The sequence below is a fragment of the Pleurodeles waltl genome, chromosome 6 (assembly GCF_031143425.1).
Source record: "Pleurodeles waltl isolate 20211129_DDA chromosome 6, aPleWal1.hap1.20221129, whole genome shotgun sequence".
In the NCBI taxonomy this organism is placed as follows: domain Eukaryota; kingdom Metazoa; phylum Chordata; class Amphibia; order Caudata; family Salamandridae; genus Pleurodeles; species Pleurodeles waltl.
In genome coordinates this window covers 485,859,065-485,884,687 of record NC_090445.1, presented here as the reverse complement: position 1 = coordinate 485,884,687, position 25,623 = coordinate 485,859,065, and the positions used below count along the sequence as shown (strand labels likewise).

General features: G+C 45.0%; 1 protein-coding gene across 1 annotated transcript; it reads right to left on the bottom strand.

Annotated features, from left to right (window-relative positions):
- Positions 1 to 18,710: 18,710 nt before the first annotated feature.
- On the bottom strand, positions 18,711 to 19,658 carry LOC138301629 (olfactory receptor class A-like protein 1). The gene has a single exon (XM_069242143.1). It carries the CDS (start codon positions 19,656 to 19,658, stop codon positions 18,711 to 18,713), a length of 948 nt encoding a protein of 315 aa, XP_069098244.1.
- Positions 19,659 to 25,623: the final 5,965 nt, after the last annotated feature.

The window sequence follows — 25,623 nt, the reverse complement described above, 5'->3', positions numbered from 1 at the left end:
GATCTGGCGTGGTGCTGTCATCCGGCTGAGGTGCCCCCCCTACCCTTCCCCCTGAGGTGCCTGTTGTATTTCGATCTGATGCCCCAGCAATGTCCTCTCCGTTTCTGGTCAGGTATCGTGTGTGGGCCTCGCCCATGCATTTTGGGCCCAGTGGTCCACGGACATTGAATGGTGCATACCTGCACTACTAATCGTGATGTAAATTTTGTTGAATGTGTATATATATCTGTATATATTAGCTTACTGTATTTTGATACATTACAATGGTTGCACTCATTTCCTTTTGTCTTTGCATTCTTCCGGGGGGGTTGGGGGTTGTTACTGTGATGTTTGGATATGCATTGGTTTGTGTGTTGTAGTGGGTGAGGGTCGGGGTGGGGGTGTTGCGTGTGTGTGTCCCTGACTTTTGCCTCCCCCCTCCCCTATGTCGTAGGTGCAGTACTCACCGTTGTCTTCGGCGCCGGCGTTGCTGATGATCGTACAGGAGCAGGAAGACTATTGCAGGGAGTATTTGGAGTTCCAGCTCAATGGTACCCTCCTTCCTCGTGGAGTGTTTGAGGTGAGCATTTTCCCTTTGAAATGGCTGTTTCTGCCGTGTTTTTATCCACGGTGAATCCGCCCCGGAAAAGGTGGCGGATTGGTAGGTTGTGGTATTGTGGGTGGTACATTGTCTCCCGCCTGTCTGTTGGCGGTGACCGCCGCGCTGCTAGTCTGTACCGCTGTGGCGGTCGGAGTGTTAAAGTGGCTGTCTATGTTGGCGGTTTCCGCCACAGTCATAATTCCCTTTTTTTTTCTGCCGGCCTGTTTGCGGTCTTACCGCCGCTTTAACACCGTCCGCCAGGGTTGTAATGACCCCCTATATCTCCTTTCGGAGTTCTACGGGTATGGAGAATCAGCTCCCTTATTTCTTCTTTCTTTGAAATCTTTTTGTTTGTCCCAGCGCTTCTTAGAGCCTTCTTGTGCCTGCTTTGTACCCTCCTTATGGGCGGTACCTTGTAACTCCAATTTCTTTGGTTTGGCTCCCAAACTATCCCGTCCTATACTATTATAGGTATCGGAAATAATTTGCGGTAGCTGACTCTCTTGTTCCTGGTGTGGAGTTTCCCAGAAACGCTGGTGAATTGCCAGTGCTACTGCTTCCCCTTTAATATTACTGAGTATTATTGAGTATACGTCGTCAAAGTTACGGATTAATTTTATCCCCAAATCCAGGGCTGGTGCAGCCCCATGCTCATTTTGTATTTGTTTTAACACTTCCGGTAAATTGGCAAGTGTCGGGGTACCATGTGTGGTAGTATATATGGCAGTGAAGACTGTACCCCATGTGGCACAGTCATCCACCGAGGGAACCATCCCAAAATGCAAGCATGTAGTGAGCAGTCTATGTTTTTGCTGTGGTCCTGTATGGGGAAACACAGCTTCCAACTGATTGGTTTTCTGGGCAATCCAGGTATTTTTTCCCGTTACGCGGGCACTTAACCCATAATAGTATGTACTGTTTGTGGATTAATCCCAGTAGCCAATTGATAACCACCAGGTGTTGGCGGTGCTGGACGCGCTGGTGCTGTGTTCAATGTTCGCATTACGAACTGAACTAATCGTCTATATAATGTCACTAATTCATTATATAAATCTCACAAATCTGCTATTTGCATATTCTGTATGCCTGGGTGAGGTGTGTATGTGGCAAACATAGGCCATGTAGGTCTGTCATTACTTAAGGGACCTAACCTCAGTCTTTGTAGTACATGTGGTTGGGCGCCTTCGAACCAGTTCTGATGCTCTTGGTATGTGAACGATATTTCATGATACTGGTATGCCCGGTACAGTGGAGGTACGTTTGCAATTTCATACGTATGGAACGTATGTGTTCTCTGGTCCACCTCAGGAAAGGTGACCCAACAGTAAAATGTTTCTGTTTGGTATGCTTCATTAGCTTCTATTATAAGAGTAACATCCCCGCCCTCATCTGTAAGGCCATGTATTAATAAATGTTGTGTTAGTACTTGTCTAGCATTTTCAGGAATGTCTATGGCGTTAGCCATATTTGTTTAGAAAAACGGAACACCAAAAATGGGGAGTAAATGTCCTTTTATGAGTTCAAGCTCAAACAACCTACAGCTTAATCAAGAGTTACCTTTTCGGCTGAGGAGGATTTTTCCAAAGACCACGGACGTCTCCGTATAATGGTACTTAGGGTACCTGTTACATGTGAGACAGTGATAGTCGGGGTATCCGTAAATTAATGCCTAAACACCATCGTTGGTGGCGCCATGTTGTAGTTTGGACTCTTGCTCTGGGCAAGACTGTTGGTTAAAGTATGACAATACTTTTGCTTGTAGGTGACTACGCCTTACCTACAACAAGTCGTAACGGTTGTCCCAACCTTACCGGCTCACTAGCAGCACCTCACCAGAAACACAATAGTAAAAGGTGATTTGTGGCAGCCTTTAAGCATGGACTCGAGAATAAGACATCTCAGGAAGTGTCGAGGTTAAACGGAGATTACCCCTTTCTCACAGATATATCATGTCTCATACAAACACAGGCAATGACAAAGATGCAGTAAAGTTTCATTTGTTTTTATTTAACATAACTGCAATTTGCGATAAGTTGCATGGGCTGCAATGATTAGGATAATGAATAATGCAAGAAACAGAATTGTGAAGACGAGAGTCATTATTACAAAGACCCCCACTATCTTGCAATGCATAGAAGAGACATACAAGATGTAACATGCCCTAATACCCTAATGTGAAAGGCCTAACCTCCTACCTAAAGGAGAGCTGGGTTTGCTGAACCTAATCTGCCAATGCCATGTCCACTCCATGAGAGGAGCCCCCAACCCTCGTTACCTTGGAATGAGGGCTCTATCTCAGACTCCGCAGGGACACGAAGACTGGGTTAGCGTCAAGACGACTGCAGCATCGATATCAGCGATGGTGGCAATGCCCTCTGGTCGGAATCCCTCTGATTATCTGTCTAAGGTGCAATGTATTTGTACAGATCTACAAGGACCCCCGACGTAGGTGTGTTCCCAAACAATAGATTGCAGACATGTTTGGGACAGCAATTAATATAAACAATCCCTCTAAAGTATAGAGAGGGACAATCCCTAAGTGTGAACACCTACTGTTTGTTTGTTTTTGTTGCTTGATCTTGACGCCTTAGTGCAGTGACACTGATAATGTAACTCATAACAAGTGGCCTAACTATAAACTAGGCAGCCATCTTAGAAGAATTAAATAATTAAATTGGCTAAGACAGAGCAAGCTAAGTAGATTAAAAGTCACTAGGTGACGGGGGCACGAGTCTGCAAGCCAGAGGCTAAGCTGACTCCTGTTATCCCATTAAAACAAACTAGGAATCTCTACACCTGTCTGTCTAGTTTTGCAGGAAGTGGAGGAGGCTCACTTGCAGGCCCAAATGTCTTTCTCTCCTTTGAAGTACAGTTTGGATGCTCTCCCCTCATACTGTTTCACCATCTGCTGAGGCAGTTCTTCTCACCCAGGCACTTCACACCTCATCGAGGCAGCCTGGGCAGGTTGCCAGAGGCTGGTCAATCAAAGAAGGGCACTACAGAGCAGAAGCTGGTAACTTTTAGGAAGAGTTCTAAAGCTCTTTCTAGGTGCAAGTCATATTAGATTCTACAATGACAAGTGTTGGACTTTTGGCCATACGCATGGTCATCCCTAGTCTTTTTGCCTCCTTCCTCCTGGTTTTTCTGACCTTTCGCTGTTGGCTCTAGGACTCTGAGCACTTTATCACTGCTGACCAGTGTTAAAGTGCAGGTGCTCTCCCATCTAAAGTTGGTATGATTGGCTTATACCTGATTGGCATATTTAATTTACCTATAAGTCCCTTGTACAGTGGTATCTCTATACCCAGGGCCTGTAAATTAAATACTACTAGTGGGCCTGCAGCGCTGCTTGCGCCACCCACTGAAGTAGACTTTCAAACCTGTCTCAGGCCTGCTAGCGCAGGGCCTGTGTGCGCAGTTTTCTGCCACAGGGACCTGGCATCTAAATTTACTTGCCAGGCCCAGGACTCCCCTTTTACTACATGTAAGTCACCCCTAAAGTACGCCCTGTGGGCAGGGTGCCATGTATGTAGAAAGGCAGGACATGTGCCATATTGCATGGCCTGTCCTGGTAGTGACAAACAGCCTAACTTGGTGTCTCACTGCTGTGAGTGCTGCCTTCTCATAGGATTGCATTAGAAATGCCCTGCCTTATGTGTAGGGGTATTGTCTGATTTATGAGGGCTAGCGTAGGCGTGTTTGGTATGGTTGTGATGGTGATAATAAATACTGCTTACTGGTGTGGGTGTATTTTTTATTACTATCACAGAAATGCCACTTCTAGAAAGTGCGCATTTATCTGTGCTTATGATTCTGGTGTTTTGCAGCTTGACTCCAATCCACGTCTGGGCAGAGTGACAGTTGGGGCTTTGTGCATACTTTTCAGACAGCCTGTACACAGGGAGGGTGGAGGTGTCACTGAGGTGCATCTACATACTGAATAGTCTCCCTGGGCTGAGAGAAGGGAGAGGCGGGGCACACCTACATTTGTAAAGGCTGTGCCCTGGCCTCACACAATAGGGTCGTTAACCCCCCACTGATGTTTGGAGCCTGTGCTGAAAGGAGAGAGGGGGCACTCCCAGAACCAGTTGTAACTGGCTGGAACCTCCTCTCCCTGTCATTGTAAAACACTGTAAAAAAAGGACTATAAGTACAGGGGAATTTTCCCCACAATTTGAACATTCTTGGAACTTGAAACTGGACACAGAACGCTGATGAATGGACTCACCAGGAAACCGCCATGGACTGCTGCTGCTGTGCTGACCTGTGACCTGCCTGGTCACTAAGAGGAACTGCCACCATCTGCACCCCTTGTGCTGGCCTGTAGCTGGGCCCACCAGCCCTGTGCTCTTTCTTGTTTGGTTGTTCCCAGGGGCAGGGTGCTGTGGCCCCTGACCCCTGCAACGCTCTTTTTAAACCTTGGCGCAGAACGCTGTATCCAGGATCCAGGCATTTCTTCAAATTGCTGGGCTGTTGATGTGCCATAGTGCTTTGAAAGCGCTTTTCTTTTCTTAAAGGAAATCACCGCCGCAGCCCGGGCTTTAAATTATGCCCTTGTGCTTCCTGGTCGGCATCTCTGTTAAAAGAAAATCACCGCCGCAACCCGGGCTTAGGGGAGGCCCTTTGCGTCCTCTCCAGCACTTTTGTGTGGTGCAGAATCACCGCCGCGGCCCGGGCGCCGCATCGAGAACGGTCGCAAGGACCGCGCTGCTCATTGTGCCCCCGGGGCACTTGCCGGAGTTACAAAGAGGAGCAGGGCCGCTCCTGTCGTGCTCCCGGGGGACGCGCGCTCTACGGAGCGCCCCCGGGGCACACGCCGGCACCAGCTTCCAAAGCTGCCTCCCTCGTGGACGAGGGACGGCAGGGGAGCGGTCCGTGCACCAGACCGGGTGCAGCTGCCGCAGGAAGCCGGCGAGGGACCTCAACGGAGGTCCCTGCCTCTGATACTTCCTTTTGGGGCAGCCGCACCGCGGACAAGGGCGGCTGCCCCCTGGCACGCAGGACACGGGGAGGAACGGGAGTTCCCTTCTCCCCGGTCACTGCCCTAGGGGCGCGATCGCCCCCTCCACCCTTTAAACTTATTGGGCGACCTGGGCCCCCCTCAGGAGGGCCGGTGGAGGTCCAAGGGGGGCCCCAGTGATCACGGGTCCCAGAAGGGGCCCGTCAAGAAGTCAGAGAGGGTGCGTGCCGCCCCTCTCGGACTGCCATGATCAGGGAGGCCCCCGTTTTGCGCAGAAGAGCGCCGGGGGCCCCATTATTCGTTTTAGGCACTGGAAGTGCCTCTTCATCAAAACAGGTACTTTCTAAAGGGACCAATATACCGATACTCTAAAGTTCTTTTTACAGACTTTATTCATTGTGTTATATTACCTGCCTGTACTATGATGATTTTACATATGTGTGCACATGTTCCTTTTATGGGCATGACTTGCTAATATGTTTCCCTCACTTGCCATAGGTTTTCTAATGTTCCTACTATGGGCGTTTTATGATATCCTTATGACAAGTGTTCTAATGTAATTACGTGTTTCCTGACTACTGCTTATGTTGCAGAATACTGAGTAACCTGTGGGTTATGTGTGACTACTGCTAGTTTGCAGAGTAACTAATGTGTAACGTTCTGACAACTGCTAAGGTAGCAGGATAGTACTGTTATGTGATGTTGGTCTAATAATTACGTTGTGTACAATACAGTGTATTTTCATATAATCTGGTGTTGTGTTTCCTTTGTGGTGGGGATATTGCGTCACATGTATGTGTGTGTTGTGCAAACGCTTTACGCATTGCCTCCGGGTTAAGCCTGACTGCTCGTGCCAAGCTACCAAGGGGGTGAGCAGGGGTTATCTTGGACGTGTAACTCCCTTGCCCTGACTAGAGTGGGTAAGTTCTGCCTGGCTGAGGTACATACCCTAGCCAACCAGAAACCCCATTTCTAACATTGGAAGTCAGCGGTGAGGATAGGACTTGCGCTTGCACAATACCATTGTGACTCATTATTTCACTACAAGGATTGCGTTTAGACCATCACATGTTTGGCTTCTCTTAACTTTCTCTCTTTGGTCATTTTTCCTGTTTTCAGTTCTCACGCTTGGGTATTGTGGTTGTCACAGTTGAGTTATTTGTACCTTTTCAAGATGGGGCTTACCTTTGATTTAGAGGACCTGCCGTTTTACACGCAGGGGGAATTAGAGGGGTTCTGTAGAGAGAGAGGGCTGCCTGTAGAAGGGGACCTCAGGAGATCTCTGAATTTCTTTGAAAGGTTTGTGACATTTACCCAGGGAGGGAGTGTGCTTAGGGGGTACCCAGAGGTTCCTGAGTGTAGCGAGGGTTCCCAATGGGAGGGCTCCCAGACCTCATCCCTAGAGAGTGGTAGAGAGACTGATCAGGAGGGTGAGAATGATCGGTTGGGGACGCCAGTTGACAGGGAAGGCCCCAGTGATAGGGAGTCCCTTGCTGGGTCCAGTGTAAGAAGCAGGGCTACCTCTCATTCCATGACGCCTGATGAGCTAAGAGATAGGCGGGAAGAGAGGGACCTGAAGTTGCAGTTAGCGCGCCTAGCTGTTGAGGAGAGAAGGGCTGAGGTAGAGAAGGCCTTAGTACAGGAGAGAATGGCAGAGGCAGAGAGGGCCTTTGCCAGAGAAAGACTCGCTCTAGAGCGCAGTCTGAAGGTTCTGGACTCACCAGCGCTGCAGGTGGAGTCCAGTGGTGGCAGCAATGTACAGTGCTGTAGCAAAGATGTTCCTCACATACCCATAGATCTGGTACCTAGGTTCCAAGAGGGGGGTGACATACGTCAGTGGTTAAAGGAATATGAGAGGGCTCTGGTAGAGCGCAGGATCCCTGAGAAGGATTGGGGAACTGGCCTAGGGAGTTTTATTCCTGAGGAGGGGAGGGATGCCCTACTGACTCTAGAAGAGAGTGACAGGGAGGGGTACTCCGCTGTGAAGAACGCACTGATTGTGAAGTATGGTTTTTCCCCTGAGGAATACAGAAAAAGGTTTAGGGGTGGTAAGAAACTGTCCCACCAGTCTTGGGAGGAGTTTGTGGAGGATTGCTGCATTGCACTAGATGGATGGGTGAAGGGTAGCACAGTAAACAATTTTGAAGGGCTGTTTAATCTGATTCTCAGAGAGCACCTGTTTCGTTGTTGTTTTTCAGAGTTACGCCAACACTTGTCAGTGTGTGAGCTCTCTGACCCCAGGGAGCTCGCAAAGGAGGCAGACTTCTGGTTGCGTACCAGAGGGTCTGGTGTGACATTAGGGGGTGTTCCTAATGAGAGTGGTCTAGGTGTTTCCCAACAAGGTGTGGTGGGAAAGGAATGGAGTGTCCCAGGTAGGTCCCAGTGGACTGGGATAGGTGAGGGACCCCATGTCCCGTCTCTGAGGAGAGGGAATGGGGCTGGGCTGAGGCCCAAGGTGCCCAAGATACCGTCCCAGGCCCCTGAAGGTTCCATGAGTGAACGCCAGGAGGTGAGCCTAACCTGTGCCGTAGGGCCAGCTGTTCAGAAGGATCCCATTTTGTCATTAGGACTTAGGCGGGTGGCTGGTGATAGCGTTCCGCCGGTCCTGGTGTCTGGTAGTCTCGCTCTACAGCGGAGGAGGCGGAAATCCAGGCATAGGGTTGAGAGGGGGCTGCGGGCCCCAGTGGAGAACCTGGAGGGTCAGGGGTCAGCTCTGAGAGCAGAGCCCCCCAGGAATGACCTTGGTGAGACCATTTCTGGGCTGGGGGGAATCCAGACTCTGTCCGATGGGCAGAGGTCAGGAGACCTGCGCCAGCCAGACTCTTGTGTGGCCCTTGGGGAAAGTGTTTCCCTGATGGGGGGTAGGTGTGCCCCCCAGGAAGTCCTGGTGCGCCAGGCAAGGATTCAACCGCAGGGTGGTGACTCTGGGTTGGATGATCAGGTTCAGGGGGTAAACTCTGACCTGATGGGGAGTACGTGTGCTCCCAAGGAAGTCCTGGTGCGCCAGGCAGTGGTTCAACCGCAGGGTAGTGACTCTGGGTTGGATTGCCAGATTCAGGGGGTAAGCTCTGATCTGGTAGGGGGTAGGTGTGCTCCCAAGGAAGTCCTGGTTCGCTGGGCAATGGTCCAGTCTAAGGGTGTCGTCCCTGGACTAGATAGACAGGTTCAGGGGGTAAACTCTGACCTGGTTGGGGGGGCGGTTAGTGTGCTCACCCCCCTGTGTGAAACTTCTGGTGGCTTCTCCCGAGGTGGGGAGACGCAGGACTCTGGAAGTGGGGTTCAGGGAGGGGGAAGCCCGCCCCGGACCCTGGTGCAACTCAAGGGTGTCGTCCCTAGGTTGGGTGGTCAGTCGCCAGGTAGTGATCCTGGGCTGGCGAGAAAGTTGTGCAGGGCTGCTGTACCCAGCACCCTGGCAAGTGTGGATTCTGGTGATACCCCTCCTAGGAGAGGAGGGCGGGATCCTAGAAGGAGGGGTAGAGGGAGGAGAGCCTCGCCTCTAGCCCCTGTAGAACCTATGGGTGCGGACCCTAGGTTGGTGGATCAGTGGCAGGGTAGAGCCCCTGAACTGATCGGAAATGGAGTGGAGACAGGTTGCTTTGCACCTGGGGCTACCGCCCCCCACTCATTATGGTTTCAGAGACCAGAGGCTCCTAGATGGCCTGGGGCCTGGTTCTGGCCATTGGCAGCTAGAGAATCCCCGTGGGTTGGTCTAGGCTGCCTGGGACGCATTGACAGAGAGATCCCAGTGGAGTCAGGAAGGCGTAGAACTGGAACATGCCCCTGCTGTTGTGGGCCTGGGTCCTTGTTCTATCGCCCCAATCAGGAAAGTACATCAAGGTATTGATTGTTCTCCCCTGGATTTTGGCTGGTAGGGGGTTGTGTTGGACTTTTGGCCATACGCATGGTCATCCCTAGTCTTTTTGCCTCCTTCCTCCTGGTTTTTCTGACCTTTCGCTGTTGGCTCTAGGACTCTGAGCACTTTATCACTGCTGACCAGTGTTAAAGTGCAGGTGCTCTCCCATCTAAAGTTGGTATGATTGGCTTATACCTGATTGGCATATTTAATTTACCTATAAGTCCCTTGTACAGTGGTATCTCTATACCCAGGGCCTGTAAATTAAATACTACTAGTGGGCCTGCAGCGCTGCTTGCGCCACCCACTGAAGTAGACTTTCAAACCTGTCTCAGGCCTGCTAGCGCAGGGCCTGTGTGCGCAGTTTTCTGCCACAGGGACCTGGCATCTAAATTTACTTGCCAGGCCCAGGACTCCCCTTTTACTACATGTAAGTCACCCCTAAAGTACGCCCTGTGGGCAGGGTGCCATGTATGTAGAAAGGCAGGACATGTGCCATATTGCATGGCCTGTCCTGGTAGTGACAAACAGCCTAACTTGGTGTCTCACTGCTGTGAGTGCTGCCTTCTCATAGGATTGCATTAGAAATGCCCTGCCTTATGTGTAGGGGTATTGTCTGATTTATGAGGGCTAGCGTAGGCGTGTTTGGTATGGTTGTGATGGTGATAATAAATACTGCTTACTGGTGTGGGTGTATTTTTTATTACTATCACAGAAATGCCACTTCTAGAAAGTGCGCATTTATCTGTGCTTATGATTCTGGTGTTTTGCAGCTTGACTCCAATCCACGTCTGGGCAGAGTGACAGTTGGGGCTTTGTGCATACTTTTCAGACAGCCTGTACACAGGGAGGGTGGAGGTGTCACTGAGGTGCATCTACATACTGAATAGTCTCCCTGGGCTGAGAGAAGGGAGAGGCGGGGCACACCTACATTTGTAAAGGCTGTGCCCTGGCCTCACACAATAGGGTCGTTAACCCCCCACTGATGTTTGGAGCCTGTGCTGAAAGGAGAGAGGGGGCACTCCCAGAACCAGTTGTAACTGGCTGGAACCTCCTCTCCCTGTCATTGTAAAACACTGTAAAAAAAGGACTATAAGTACAGGGGAATTTTCCCCACAATTTGAACATTCTTGGAACTTGAAACTGGACACAGAACGCTGATGAATGGACTCACCAGGAAACCGCCATGGACTGCTGCTGCTGTGCTGACCTGTGACCTGCCTGGTCACTAAGAGGAACTGCCACCATCTGCACCCCTTGTGCTGGCCTGTAGCTGGGCCCACCAGCCCTGTGCTCTTTCTTGTTTGGTTGTTCCCAGGGGCAGGGTGCTGTGGCCCCTGACCCCTGCAACGCTCTTTTTAAACCTTGGCGCAGAACGCTGTATCCAGGATCCAGGCATTTCTTCAAATTGCTGGGCTGTTGATGTGCCATAGCGCTTTGAAAGCGCTTTTCTTTTCTTAAAGGAAATCACCGCCGCAGCCCGGGCTTTAAATTATGCCCTTGTGCTTCCTGGTCGGCATCTCTGTTAAAAGAAAATCACCGCCGCAACCCGGGCTTAGGGGAGGCCCTTTGCGTCCTCTCCAACACTTTTGTGTGGTGCAGAATCACCGCCGCGGCCCGGGTGCCGCATCGAGAACGGTCGCAAGGACCGCGCTGCTCATTGTGCCCCCGGGGCACTTGCCGGAGTTACAAAGAGGAGCAGGGCCGCTCCTGTCGTGCTCGCGGGGGACGCGCGCTCTACGGAGCGCCCCCGGGGCACACGCCGGCACCAGCTTCCAAAACTGCCTCCCTCGTGGACGAGGGACGGCAGGGGAGCGGTCCGTGCACCAGACCGGGTGCAGCTGCCGCAGGAAGCCGGCGAGGGACCTCAACGGAGGTCCCTGCCTCTGATACTTCCTTTTGGGGCAGCCGCACCGCGGACAAGGGCGGCTGCCCCCTGGCACGCAGGACACGGGGAGGAACGGGAGTTCCCTTCTCCCCGGTCACTGCCCTAGGGGCGCGATCGCCCCCTCCACCCTTTAAACTTATTGGGCGACCTGGGCCCCCCTCAGGAGGGCCGGTGGAGGTCCAGGGGGGGGCCCAGTGATCACGGGTCCCAGAAGGGGCCCGTCAAGAAGTCAGAGAGGGTGCGTGCCGCCCCTCTCGGACTGCCATGATCAGGGAGGCCCCCGTTTTGCGCAGAAGAGCGCCGGGGGCCCCATTATTCGTTTTAGGCACTGGAAGTGCCTCTTCATCAAAACAGGTACTTTCTAAAGGGACCAATATACCGATACTCTAAAGTTCTTTTTACAGACTTTATTCATTGTGTTATATTACCTGCCTGTACTATGATGATTTTACATATGTGTGCACATGTTCCTTTTATGGGCATGACTTGCTAATATGTTTCCCTCACTTGCCATAGGTTTTCTAATGTTCCTACTATGGGCGTTTTATGATATCCTTATGACAAGTGTTCTAATGTAATTACGTGTTTCCTGACTACTGCTTATGTTGCAGAATACTGAGTAACCTGTGGGTTATGTGTGACTACTGCTAGTTTGCAGAGTAACTAATGTGTAACGTTCTGACAACTGCTAAGGTAGCAGGATAGTACTGTTATGTGATGTTGGTCTAATAATTACGTTGTGTACAATACAGTGTATTTTCATATAATCTGGTGTTGTGTTTCCTTTGTGGTGGGGATATTGCGTCACATGTATGTGTGTGTTGTGCAAACGCTTTACGCATTGCCTCCGGGTTAAGCCTGACTGCTCGTGCCAAGCTACCAAGGGGGTGAGCAGGGGTTATCTTGGACGTGTAACTCCCTTGCCCTGACTAGAGTGGGTAAGTTCTGCCTGGCTGAGGTACATACCCTAGCCAACCAGAAACCCCATTTCTAACAACAAGTTGTTGGATTTATTATAACTTTTCCTATGGAAAATAAGACTTTATTGTTTTATAATAGTTCTCCATATGTTATCCTATTGAGCCCATTCATTACAATGGGGGAAAACGAACATAACTATTTTTCCCTGACCATGGCTTATAAAACATATTTTATAAAGTCCCTGCTTATTGTTACACTGCACCCAACCCTGTGGACAGCCAGGGCACACCCTTAGTTGTGACCTATATGTAAAAAACAGATAGCCTAAGACTTTGGAAGCACTTTTAATTCCAAAGTTAAAATTTGGGCTACGTTTAACTTAAAAGCAGCCAACAAGGCAGGTCTGCCTTTAAAATGACACTGGGCACCAAAGTTGTGTGTCTATGGGTGTACTACTTATTCTGGGGTCCCTACACCCACATTCCCTACCATACACTAGGGGCCTATAGGTAGGTTGGTACAGCCAATTATAATTAGCCTACTTTGCATATCCATTTTAATCAGAGCACAGGCCCTGGGACTGTTTAGCACTGCCCAGGGCACCATCAGAGTCAGAACAACACCAGCATAAGTGAAAAATTGGGTCAAAACCAACTCAATACAATTTTCCCTATATTTGGGGATGATATGAGTCCCTCACACTCCTGGAAATAGGCTCTCTGTCTCTTTCAAAAAATGTGCTCTCACATATTGTCCCCGTCTCTGAAGCAAGATTGCCTTCATCTTTAATGAACCCTCATGACCCTTTAATAAAGTAAGAGAGTCATAACTGTGATGTAGTGGGCCCCTCAAACCTCCCAGGTTCAGTTCTATTGCACCTGCTTCACTAATGATAGCCACTGCCTTGCAAAATGGGCTCACTCTGCCTGTTGATATACACACACAGTCATCTGTAGTGATTGCATTAACCAACCCAAGAGTTAATGCTGCAAAAGAGTGGATTACCCGATGATTAGTTTAACACAAATGTAATTTGTATTTAAGTTGTGTGTGTTATTTTATATGCAGCACCATGAAGTTGAACGCACTGGAGCAAAATGGATATTTTTGCATGATCACCATTGTTTTTGGAATGTCTGCTGATGGGTTTAAGTCTGTGTACTGGGAATCTGCTAAACAGACCTGGCCAGAATGCATGTGCTCTGACCCCTAAAACATAGTGAAAATGACGGTACTCCTAATTGCCATTGTTAAGTTACCTATAAGTCCCACCGCAGTTTCAACCTGTCAAAATACCCCCTTTGTGACAGTCTGCAACTCTCTTTTTAACTTTTGATATATCACCACTAAGTAGGCCTTAAATCTCCAAAACGCAGGATGCATGTTTTTTTTAAAAAGAACATCTATATGTTCAACGTTAAACATGTTGGCATGGAGACAAGCCCCCAAGCAACCTTTTCACTGTATTAGGGTCAGCATTTCCATAGGAAAGAATTTGGATACAATATTAAAATGAATTATGTCATCTCCACCTAGGAATCAACTATCAAGTTCGTACTCTGACTTTTTAAATACTTATTATAGGCCCAATTCACTGGTAAAGTCAGATTTGTACTAAATAATTTACAGATGGTACTTTAAAAAAATAGTCAACTTTTACATGTGTATAGCCTCAAGAAGCCTGTTTGCATGAAATTCACCCATTAGAATAATAGCCCAATTGATGAGGTGTGACTTTTATGTCATAGCTGAGACAAAAAATAGGTGTGAAGAGGTCTTCTGTTCCTTTGACAGTATGACCATCTGGGCACTGCTAAGGAACTTAACAAACAATTTAAAGTGGCTTACCCTTTCACAGGAAAATGTAGTTTAAAACTGAACATGCCCCCTCCTTTCTCCTTTTAGTCAGCCAAGCACCTATCCCTGTGGCAGAGGAGCTGACACCAGAACTGATTTTGAGTTACCACAGAGGAGGTGTGGATCATTTCTCTGGCCATGCCTCTAGGGTGGGCACAGGAGCTTTGCAGAAAAGGAAAGGTTCTGGCTTGTTGGGTTTAGGTAGAGAGGGATACTCTGGCATTAATTACAGTAGGGCACACATGAACTGCTGTTGATATTGATAGGGTTATCCCTGGGAACGTTTTCCCTATTGGTGACAAGGGGTCAGAATTCACCCACACCCACAGGCTAGTGTCAGACCTATATGTTGCACCCCTGGGCACCCTCGTCAGAACACTTCTTGAGCTGTGGAGGGCAGAAGAGGTACTGCACCTGCTGGAGAAATCTGAGAGGAGACCTGAAACCTGGAACTCCTCCCTGTTTTACCCAGGACAAAGAAGTGAACTGCAAGGGCCAATTGGCTGATCTTCTTTAAGCTACAGGGACACAACAGCCTATTAAAAAACCTTTTCCTGAAGAATCCAGCTGACCAATTCCAACTGGACCTGCCCTGAACTCTGATGACGGCTTCTGCTGGGGTTAGTCTTAACCCCCAAATGCTGTTCTTGAGGTCTTGGGACCCTTGGATGTACACATTTTTTAATTAAAGAATCAACCTGCCTGGATGACTTGACAAGGGTGCATGCTCTTCTCCTGACACTGTAATCCGTCATCTTTGTGCCCTCTTTAGTGTCAAACTGCAACTTCATCTGCACTACCATCAAAGGATAACCAATCAACGCAAGAGATCTAGGGGTGCACAAACTTGTACTTCTCCCAAAGGAGCTTCTCTCAACTAAAATCAACAGTTTTGCCAAGGGCTCCACCCTGATGCCAGAAACTGTTGACTTCGAGCTCCTGCTATTGAAGCCAGCCCATTGCCTGCTTCACTGAAGGCCGTTGATGCCAGGAAGTAGGTTTTCCTTTGAGACAAACCTGGTACCTTTGTCTGACGCATGCTCTATTGTGGTCAGCCTTAACTTGCGCCTATGTACTGGTCAAGCACTACCAGTTGAGCCTGGTGGCCCTTAATGCAATTTTGGCACAATTTTAATTTAAAATGTAAAAAATAATTTCTCCAGATCCCCTTATTGGACAGTTGTCACTTCTGTGTCATTTTGTTCATGAAATTATTTTTCATTTTTATTTGAGTGCCACTTTTTTGTGTTTTGTTTTTCTGAATGTTGAACTGACTCGATACTTCTAAATCTTTACACATTTTTCTTAAGTTAGGCTTGAGTGATCTGTGCAGTAGCTACTAGGAGTTAAGATAAGGTTTCCATTATAGAAAGATTTACTGGAGCTAAAAAAAGCAGTGCCATTATTACTTGTATTGGACCACTACCCACCCCAATTAATAATCCACTTTCCCACAAGAAAACTAAAATAATTAAACAGTACTTTGTTTTGGCTGCGTAGTATTGACATTTCATTGCCTATTTTGTCTTCTTTCTTCACATTTTAAAACATATTTGCATGTCAAATTATCCTCTCCTTACACACTAGAGCTAAAAAGGAGGTGTGCAGAGGACTTTTTCAATACTTTTACAAAGTTTGCATTCATTTCATTCAAACGTAAATTTAGATGTGCAGAAAAGTGTAGGATAAATTGTAAATTTTTGTGACACTTGATAAGCTTTTACTCAGGGGCCCAGCTCAGTCAGTAAGATTGTGGGGGTGTGAGATTCAGTTTTTCCAACAATCACTCAGGAATATATTGTTAGAAATCCATAATATATGACAAGCAGAGCACATCAGAGAGGCAGTAGCGTAACAAAACTTGCGGGCCCCCCCTGCACAGTACATCGGGGGCCTCCTCTCAGGACTTACTCAGAAGGTCTCCAGCCAATATACTGTGCTGAGGGGGGACTCTGGATATCTGGCCCCTGTGTTGAGGAGGCTGTGGGTGCCTTTGTTACACCACTCCAGAGACTTTACCAACAGTGGAAATTGAAAAAAATGCTGTTCGGTAGGGGTACTAAGTGAAAAAAAAACACAATAGTTTGTAAAAAATAAACATTGTTGAAGACTTTCAAAACAGAGAGATGGAGAGAGTGTGTGTGTGTTTTTGTCTGTGTGTCTGTAAATATCCGACAGGCACCTCCCCATACCTGACTGAAAGCACCTGTACCCAACTATCTACCAGAAAATAGGCACCACAAACCCCCCCCCCCCAACAAAGGGTTCCCCCTAGTTTTACTAGGTGGATGATCACCTCAGTTAGATTGCATTTACTTCAACAACTACCACAACAGGACCCTTGGAATGTCCACCACTCCCTGAAACCTCCTAAAGCTGGGAACATGTCTGGATGACTTTTGGATATTTTGCACTGTAAGTGACATCTCTTCATTCAACTGAAAGAGGACCCTGAAAAGTTTGAACTTTCTGGAATGCTGTGCTGAAAATTAATTTGGCGGATGTTCACATTCAATCTTATTGCCGAGCAAGCTGTAAATAATATTAGTCACAAGTAGAACTTATATCATTGACACATTTTCCCCTCTCCAGTGTCTGCTTTTAATTCCCATTTATTTACCAATGTGCTTACAGTACAATTCTACATCCCTTCAGCCTTATTTATTTTAATGTTGGCACTATAATACTTATAAATTAATGCTAAACGATAATCCTGGTGCAGTGACTTGATTCAGAGATTTTAACTAATATTGCTTTTTTAAATAACATTTTATCAAATTTTGAAATCCACCACATAGAGGACAATTACATCTGCACAGCACCTTTGTGTTACATTCGCGCACTTGACAAATCACAACTCCAGACCATAATAGGCCCCCAAGCCCCCCTATATCTTCTATTGTTTTTGAAGACAGCCTCATGCAATTTCGGTGGGCTTTCTCATTCGGCACACCAGTCCACTCCTGCCCTCCATCCCATCAGGGAAGGGTTATTTGGAGAGTTCCATAATCGAGCGATGTCTAGCTTGGTGACCAAAGTGGTAATTCCAACAAGCATGTAATCAGCCTGGGGGCAGCCAGTCTCATTGACTGTGCCGAATAGGGCCACTCTGGGGGTTAGTTCAAGGTCCCATTCCACGACCCCTGAGAGTTCATGTCCTATTCACTGCTAGTGTAGTTAGAGGGTCAGGCAGACCCAAACCATATTGTAAAAATCAAAGGGGGCTTAGAGCAGCTAAAGCAAGCAAGTTCAGGGATCCTGATGGCATCCTATAGGGCGGCATATCAGGTTGATGTATGTCGTATGCAAATAATTTGAATAAATCAACTGGAGGCGTGTGGAAATGGCCTGCGTGAGTGGAGCTAACCTGGCCTCCCTTCAGTCCACCTCGTCAAGTTTGCCTATCCAGCCCTTTAAACGGTGTTTAAGTGTGTCAAATCCATGTGGGATATTTGCAATGAGTGATCAATAGACTTGGGATATAGAGCCCTTACAAATGTGTCTCATTAGAAGTTTATGCTTGACAGGGCTAAATTCAGGAGTGTCAGTGTCAGTTGGGATGTTGGTGGGGAGGGGGTGATGCAGTTGTAAATATTTGTTTAATTGTATTTGATTGAACCTATAATGTTCTTGTAAGTCCCAGAAAGTCAAAATATATTTCCCAGCCCAAACATCTCACAGGATTGTGAGGCTCATCATCCCCCTATTCACAGAATCCGTCTTATCCTCTTGTATGGCAGGGCCATATGCCCCCTCCAAAGGGGTTCATCCCAGTTAATTTGCGGTTCCAACCCAAAAATCTCAGTGCAGATCTCCCTTAAAGGCTGACAATGCAGATGATGTCAGGTAAAGTATGTGGTATCAAAGTGCCATATAGAATATCTAGGACTTGGTTAAACCCCAAGAAAGTGAGCTCCCTTCGATAGGTTGGATGATCCCACCCGCTGCTGAGACAGCCAGCCAATAATGACAATCAGCTGGGAAGCATAGTAGTAGCATTGGAGATTCACAATTCCAAGCCCATTGTCATATGGCGATTGCCTACCGTTGGGGAATGCGATTCATGACAGACCACTGAACGAGAGAACTGATCTGAGGGTGGACTTGAGTGTGTGGAACCAGCGGGGCAAAATTTGGATTTGGAAGTGTTGCAATATATAAAGAAAAGAAGGGAGGTGCATCATCTGAAAGAGGGTGATATGGCCCATCACATGTGGGGGAACTGCACCAACTTGTGGATGTCATTTTTCACCTTGGGAACTTATCATACTGTTTGGGTTAGATAACTAGACTTCAAAAAAAATTGTAAAAAAAAATTTGAAACCACCACAACTGATTTAACTAGTTGTTATACAGCCTACAAAGCAAGTAATTCTAAGCAAGACAAAGGGAACCCATTTGCACATTGAACCATCTTTTTCAATTGGGATTATAATAGTAAAAGCCAGAACAGCACATCACATACCCAAATTCCTATACAAAGAATCTGAATAGTTTATCATGCATTGTGGGAAGATGCATATGTTTTTTTACAAAAGTGTTAGAAACTAGATTACAACCAATACCAGGCATGTAGGGTGAGTGCTTTTTAATTTTCTGTGTCTCTTTATGATGAATGAATCTCAGACAGAATACCTACAGACATCCTCCATCAGTTCTCGAGGTACCGTGAGATTGTGTTAACACGGTGGATCTCTCTTTTCTTTTTTATGCACTTCAAGCCAAGTTGAATTTTCTTGTTGGTCAAAATGATGACAATTGGGCTAATGGCAGAATAACAAGAGTCAAAAAAGATGCGTGCATCAGTAAATCGGGGTGATATGGGGTAGGTGCTGAGGGTGATGATCCAGAACATGTTGTCCAGACCGAAACTCACAATGTACATGATTACGAGAGTTACCACAGCTTTTGCTGCCTGCATTTCAGCAGGCTTCTTCTGCAAGGTGTGTAGGCATCTCGTGTGCTTTCCATGCTGGTAGAATATGAGCAGTAAGTAACCACTAGACAGAGTCATGAGCGACAAGAAGAACAAGTCACGTATGACGTAGATGATGCCGTTTCCCAAGTACAAAAGGTTTGATGGAAAGACCACCACACAGAAGTCATAACTCATTACATACTTGGTGTTTGTGGAATTGAAGTGAGCCTGGGAGTACATGAGACGTGTGCTGCTGATCAGACAGTTGAAACACCATAGAGCAAACATAATGTGGTACAGGTGTTGAAGGATGCTTTGCTTCAGTGTTATCCATCTCTGTGGAAATGGGTCGATGGTGATGCACTGGAAGCAGCCCAGCAGTGACGTGATGCTTACTGACATGGCTCGCCCCACACAATACAGGAAAAGGCAGATCTGGCAGGTCAGATCATCAAAGACCTGGTGCATTCCACTGGCTTGAATGCTTAATGGTAAGCCCCAGGTTAGGACCACTAAAAGATTCGATAAAGCCAGTTTGCAGAGGATGATTTCAGCTGTTGTGATTTTTCGGGTGCAGAGTACAGTGTGAATAAAGGAACCTAAGATGATGATGTTTCCTGGAATTCCTATGACATCTATGGAAATGAAGCCAGCCAAGTTTAAAGTGAACCAGAAACCCATTGTTTATTTCGACAGATGTAGCAGGATATTTTTGTTTGTGAGAACTCTGTAAGACATTAAGGGTTTTCCATTTTACAAAATATAATTTAACTAGAGATGTGATTTTGTTACATTTCAGTTTTTTCGTCTCCAAACGCAGTGCTTTGTACATCTATACCTGCTCTAACAATACACTGAGTAAATAACATCAACTGACCCACCATAACTCTCCCTTTAATTCACCTTTCTGAGTATTACTTGGCGCTCTAACATCATCGTTGCATATGAGCCATCTTTGTCCACCGCAATTCATCTACTGCATGTGATCATTTAAATATACTCCATTTATTTTGCGCTTAGAAGCAAAACATGACTTGAAATGATCTCCTGTCTCACTGTACCCAGTCTGTTCTGCTGAAAAGTGCAGACTCTTCATTTCTGAATACCTACATTGTTCTTACGTGAATTAATATTGTATTTATTCAACAGAAGCACTAGAAATTCTGAAGTCAAGTGAACTCTCGCACAAGCTTACCCGTACGGTGTTCAATCTGGAAGAGAAACCTTATTGAACTATTGTTACTAGGTATCAAATAGGCACTTGGTGCCCCTTATGTGAGTCAAAAAAATAATGTTTAATTCTTGGAGGAAACACAATTGGAGAATTGAAATTTCTGACAAGCACTTTTGGGAGCCTCCTTATTCCAGTATCAGCTACTGGTTGAACCATGTACCTGTGGGCAGGTTAAGTAAGATGATTACCTTGAGAATCTGAGCAACATGAAAATGTACCTCCCATTTTGAACTGCCTTTGTAGCTTGATATTTCCATATTGACAGTTTAGTCCAGGTACCTGTGCAATACGAAGTCGGGTTCAGTTAGTTCTAATTTGAGTATAATAAATTGATTCTTTATGTTGAGCTCCTTCCCAAATTTTTGCACGGTATCGTTATAAGTCACAGACCTTACTGGTCTTCCAGGCTGAACAGGCATGTATCCACACACACACAGAGACAAATTCTTGCCTTTGGGTGCCATATGTACGAGGATATGGTGTTCCTGCACTGTCTTCCCTAGTGCTAGTCCACAATCAGGTTGCCTAGTGCCATGCACACAGCTTTACACCACAGTTCAATGGTGTGTACTGGAAAGTAATTTTCCATTACACAATACTTTGCCTAGACAAAATTTTAAAATGTTTCCACTTTGGATGTCTAGTGTAAAATGCAGTGCCATGCAAGTTTGGAAACTTTTTGAGAAATAAAAACATTTCTCCTTTTTACCATCTGTCTCTAAGAGGGGTTATTTTTTGGCACACATACCTCTGTTGTTAGTAGGTAGTGTCAAAAACCATGGGTAGTTGCATCGGAACACTCATGTACCACCCATGAAATGCCCATTTTGTGCAAACGAATGCAAAGTGTCACAGAGAGCTGCTTTGCATTATCTTAATGCACACAAAAAGTGATAAATGGAATGCCTGAATTAATCTCAGCCACTGGTAATAAATCGGGCCTGCATGGCAACCCATGATTAGTTTCCACATCATGCCACCTCAGGTTGAACCCAGCTGTATGCAAATCCGTCTTGACTCTGCTCCAGTGGGAGCAGTCCAACTCAAACTGCCAAACCAGGTCCTCCCTGAACCAAAACATAAGCAACCCAGGAGAGACTTCGCCCTAGTTATGGGCTGATCAGTCAGGGAAAGGTTGGTTCCTGTGACACAGTGTGCAAGGGACCCATGCCTGGACATGCCCATCCTACTTAGGCCCTCACACTAAAATATGCCAAATGTTTTGATGAAATGCTTGAATTAATCTCAGCCACTGATCATTTGTTTTCCAATACGTGATATTTGGTAACTTTCCAGTGCAAATAAGTTTTACGCTGAAAACTAAACCCAAGCAAACATTTTGTCCTGGTTTCCATCACTTTTGTGACGCAATTACGGTTCAACATGATATAAAACCAGCTCCTTGGATTGTTTTTCCTCAAAGTCGCAAATTGTATTAAAACAGAGATTTTCTTTTCTTTACTTGCAGTGTCAAACTTGTAATTAAAGTGAATTTTGTGGAAAACTTTGACAGCATGGATTTTAACGGACAGGTCTTCTGCTGTGCTCCTTTCCTATACCGAATGCAATGCTAGAGCTGAGTAGGAATTGTTAGCTTCTTTGGTATTTTTTGCGTAAGCTGTCCATTAATGACATTAATATTTTCACTACGAGTTTCTTATAAATACTGATCTCTTACTTAGCACCGAAATGCGTGCACTGTTTTTTATTACTTTCTTTCTTGCACTCAGTATTTTAACAGCCTTTTCAATGTAAACAAAATGCAGATAAAAATAAAATTGCATTTCACATTATACCCTCATGTGCTCAGAGAGCAGAAACTGGTCCTAGAGGTAATTTAGCAGGAGTCCGCAATAAATATTGGGAAATTTAATAGGATTAAACTTTGTGAATTAATTGGCAGCCACATCAGATCTGATTATGAAACCATTACTAATCCATTCTCCCCAGACTTCATCTCATTGTACGCCATGCTCCACTCGGCAGGTAATGTGCCACGCTTTTTTTTTTTTTCATTTTTTTTTTTTTACAAATTATGGACCTGCGTTTGGCTTGGACAGAACAAGAGAAGGACACTCGTTTTGATTCCCCACGTGCTTGTTCCGCAGGCTCCCTGAGTGAACTTCGGCGAATCCCTTTATCACACGTGTCTCCCTTTATTGAACAAAGAGACAATGGAAGGCTATTCGGTCATCGTGTCTTAAGTCCCTTGCAATCCTCCTGCAAAAGTTTGAGGTGCGCGGACAGAGGTATGAGGCTGTACTACTCTGAAGGTGGACAGGGTGAACTTTCTTCTGTATTTATCAATAAATGTATTGCTAGAAAACAAAAGTGGTTATAGTGAAGATTACTGGTAAGTAATGGAATCATCATTATTTTATAAGATTGAAAGGATTTTTGGCTGTTGAAGAATAATCTTTGTCAACCCCAAATGCTTAAATGCCAAATGTTTAACCCTGGATATTTATTGATCAGATGTGTGCATTTACCTCCGATTTATTTGGGTAAACTCGGAAGAAGTATAAAGCTACAATGCTCCAAGTGCTGTTCCGAATTGTAATTATACGATTATTTATTTTTTAAGTGATTTTAGATTAAAATTTCGAACCACAAGTACCAGTCACTACCAGTCAGTTTTGTTTACCATAACTTTCATTCGTATTTGATGCCAACTATTAAAGATGTACAAGCATAAGCAGCTCTCCCACATTGTCAACCAAACACGAAGAACATATTCTCTTTATTGAGAATTAAATTTACGTGATACCTGCAAATTATTCCAGGCGATTTAGGCCTTTGCACTGAGCAGTTTCTGAGAAAATTCAGACAATTTGACTCGTGGTCACTTAAGCAATAGTACAAATAGGTGCATTATTACAAATATGTTGTAAGCAAGGAAATTTAAACTGCCGACAGCTGTCACCGCATTAACCAGTGGTCAAATAATAAAATAAAATGCAGAGTAAAAAAGTGTTAAAGCTGTAGACAACGAAGTGTACATGCTTGCAGTAATAAAAGCCAAAATGGAATGTGTTAAATGATGTAGATAGAACGCCTATATGCCCCGGAAAAGGCAAATGTGGTCATTCTTAAAATAAATTCGTGAATCCCACAGGATTTTTTCAAATCAAACACACTTATAAATGGTCTTCATATGTGCCTTATAGTAGTCAAGTGTTTTCTGAAATGCCGCACAGAATATGCTTTAAAATGTTTCCTTCTAGGGTATTTTTGGACCCCTTGAATAATTCTAATTAGTGCAAGGTCGGCTGGACTAATTTTGACGTTTTTGTTTTTCATTCGCCTTTGGCCCAGCCCCAAATCATCCAAAAAGTGAAAACACAAGTTTGAATATTTCCTCTCCAATTTGAACGTACTTTTGATTTTTTTTTTTTTATATTCACAAACATTCCTTGTAGTATACCTTTGGAATCTGTACAAGAGGCATGTTTCCAGGCAGCCTGCTCGGAATTTCATGTGACATAGTTCCTTCCCTGGTTGAAACAAACATCTAACTTTACATAGGCTGAACTAGCAAACTACGAAAATGAAGCCAGATGTGCCAATTCACATTTTTACTTTTTGTTTTTTTCTCCTTGGGTAAAACATTTTAACCTATGGACCCCCTTCCCCTTTATCTTCGCCAATTTTGACGGCATCCCGTACCCATCCCGTCCCCATTCCCAAGCTGGAATGGCCGTGTCAGGCGATTTCTAGAACACAAGTCTCACAATTTCCAGGGCTGTTAAAAAACAGACCAGAGCATGTAAATGGATACGAACTAACAAGTTTTTGCCCATTCACAAATTTACAAGGCAAACCATGCCCTGTTCCACCCACTCACCAGTCCCTGCATGGGGTATACTATGACGGAATTCTATACATATGAGGTGGGGAATTACACAGTAGGACAATTTCTTTAACATACCTAACAATCGCAAATGAATGCATTTTCAATCGTAGATGTATATTTATGCCTTAAACGCCTCTGTAAATCAGACATTTTGTCTTTTTTGGCTGAGAGGAAAATTTTTAAAACGCAAATGCATATCTGTTTTTTAAGTCTAGTTAATTCACACGTGAATATTTATTAGCATATTGTTGAAACAAGGGACTGTAAAAGCAGAGTTTTAGAACAGGACTCACCTTTTTTATATACGCATTTGTTATTTTAATAAATAGGAGTGAGTCAATATATGTTTTGACCTTTAATGTTCCCAGAGAGCTGTTCTGCTAGTTGAAACAAAGAACTTCTTATGTTAAATATAGAATCCTTACCTTCTTGAATCAAAATGTATTTACAATGTTCAGTGTTTGCAGTGCAATTTAAATCTTGAGATGATTGTTTTACTTTTAGAGGCAGTATACCACACCATGGGAATATTAAGTATGTCTCCCACGTAAAGTTGCAAACTTTAGGTCGTCGTTTTCGCTCCAGTGCCGCGGAGTTCTTCATTTTTATATATTCTTTGACTTCCAGCTACAAACACAATATTGGGTCTACATACAAATAAAAATTCATTTCTAAACTCGCCAGATAACATCCTCTTTCCACTTGTTCCTACCCAATGTGTATTGATAAATCATCATTTATTTGTGAGTAATGTATCACATGATGTTATTTTAAACAGGTCCAGCATAGTTGGTTACAAATATTCACTGTTTACCATTTTCCTTTCAATGCTTAATTCTACTTGGTATATGTTAGATAAGGGGTCAATTTGTTCTTGCCTTTTATAGAAAGGAAAGGAAAGAACTTGCAAAATACAATTCTTAACACAATTCACCTATTTGTTGGCTTTTTATGTGGTTCATATTCACTTTTTACTTGCATTTTGTTATCCTCTATTGTGACTTATAATTTAAAGTGTATTTGAAAATAACAAAATTCCTTTTAATTGGACATCACACATTTAACAGTTTGTGATATAACATTGGAACCAGATATTTTTTAATTTATGTAAATGGGGACTGCCATAGGTATCACAATGTACCAAACCACTTTTCTTATGCAGTATGCACTGAACTTAAAAAAAGAAAACGTACAGTGAAAAATAAACTTTCTCCCTGATCGTTCCTGCAACACAGGAAATACAAACCTTAGAGATTAGGTATAATGTTAATATATTACATGGAATTTCTCCTACTCTCTGTACTGAACATTGTTTTACAATTCAAAGTGATCATTTTGAGTACATCCTAGATGACTTTTTAAATTTTAAATGAACCTCAAACCCCATAGTTTATTATTATGAATACTCAGTTGGATAATTATAATAGCACATATTGTTTTCACCAAATTAAACGATATTTGAAAAACTAAAGCACCATGATCTTTGAGTTTAATAAAATTGGTATATTATTTCTACAATAACTTAGAATCATTGACAAAGATCCCATGGTTTCCAAATA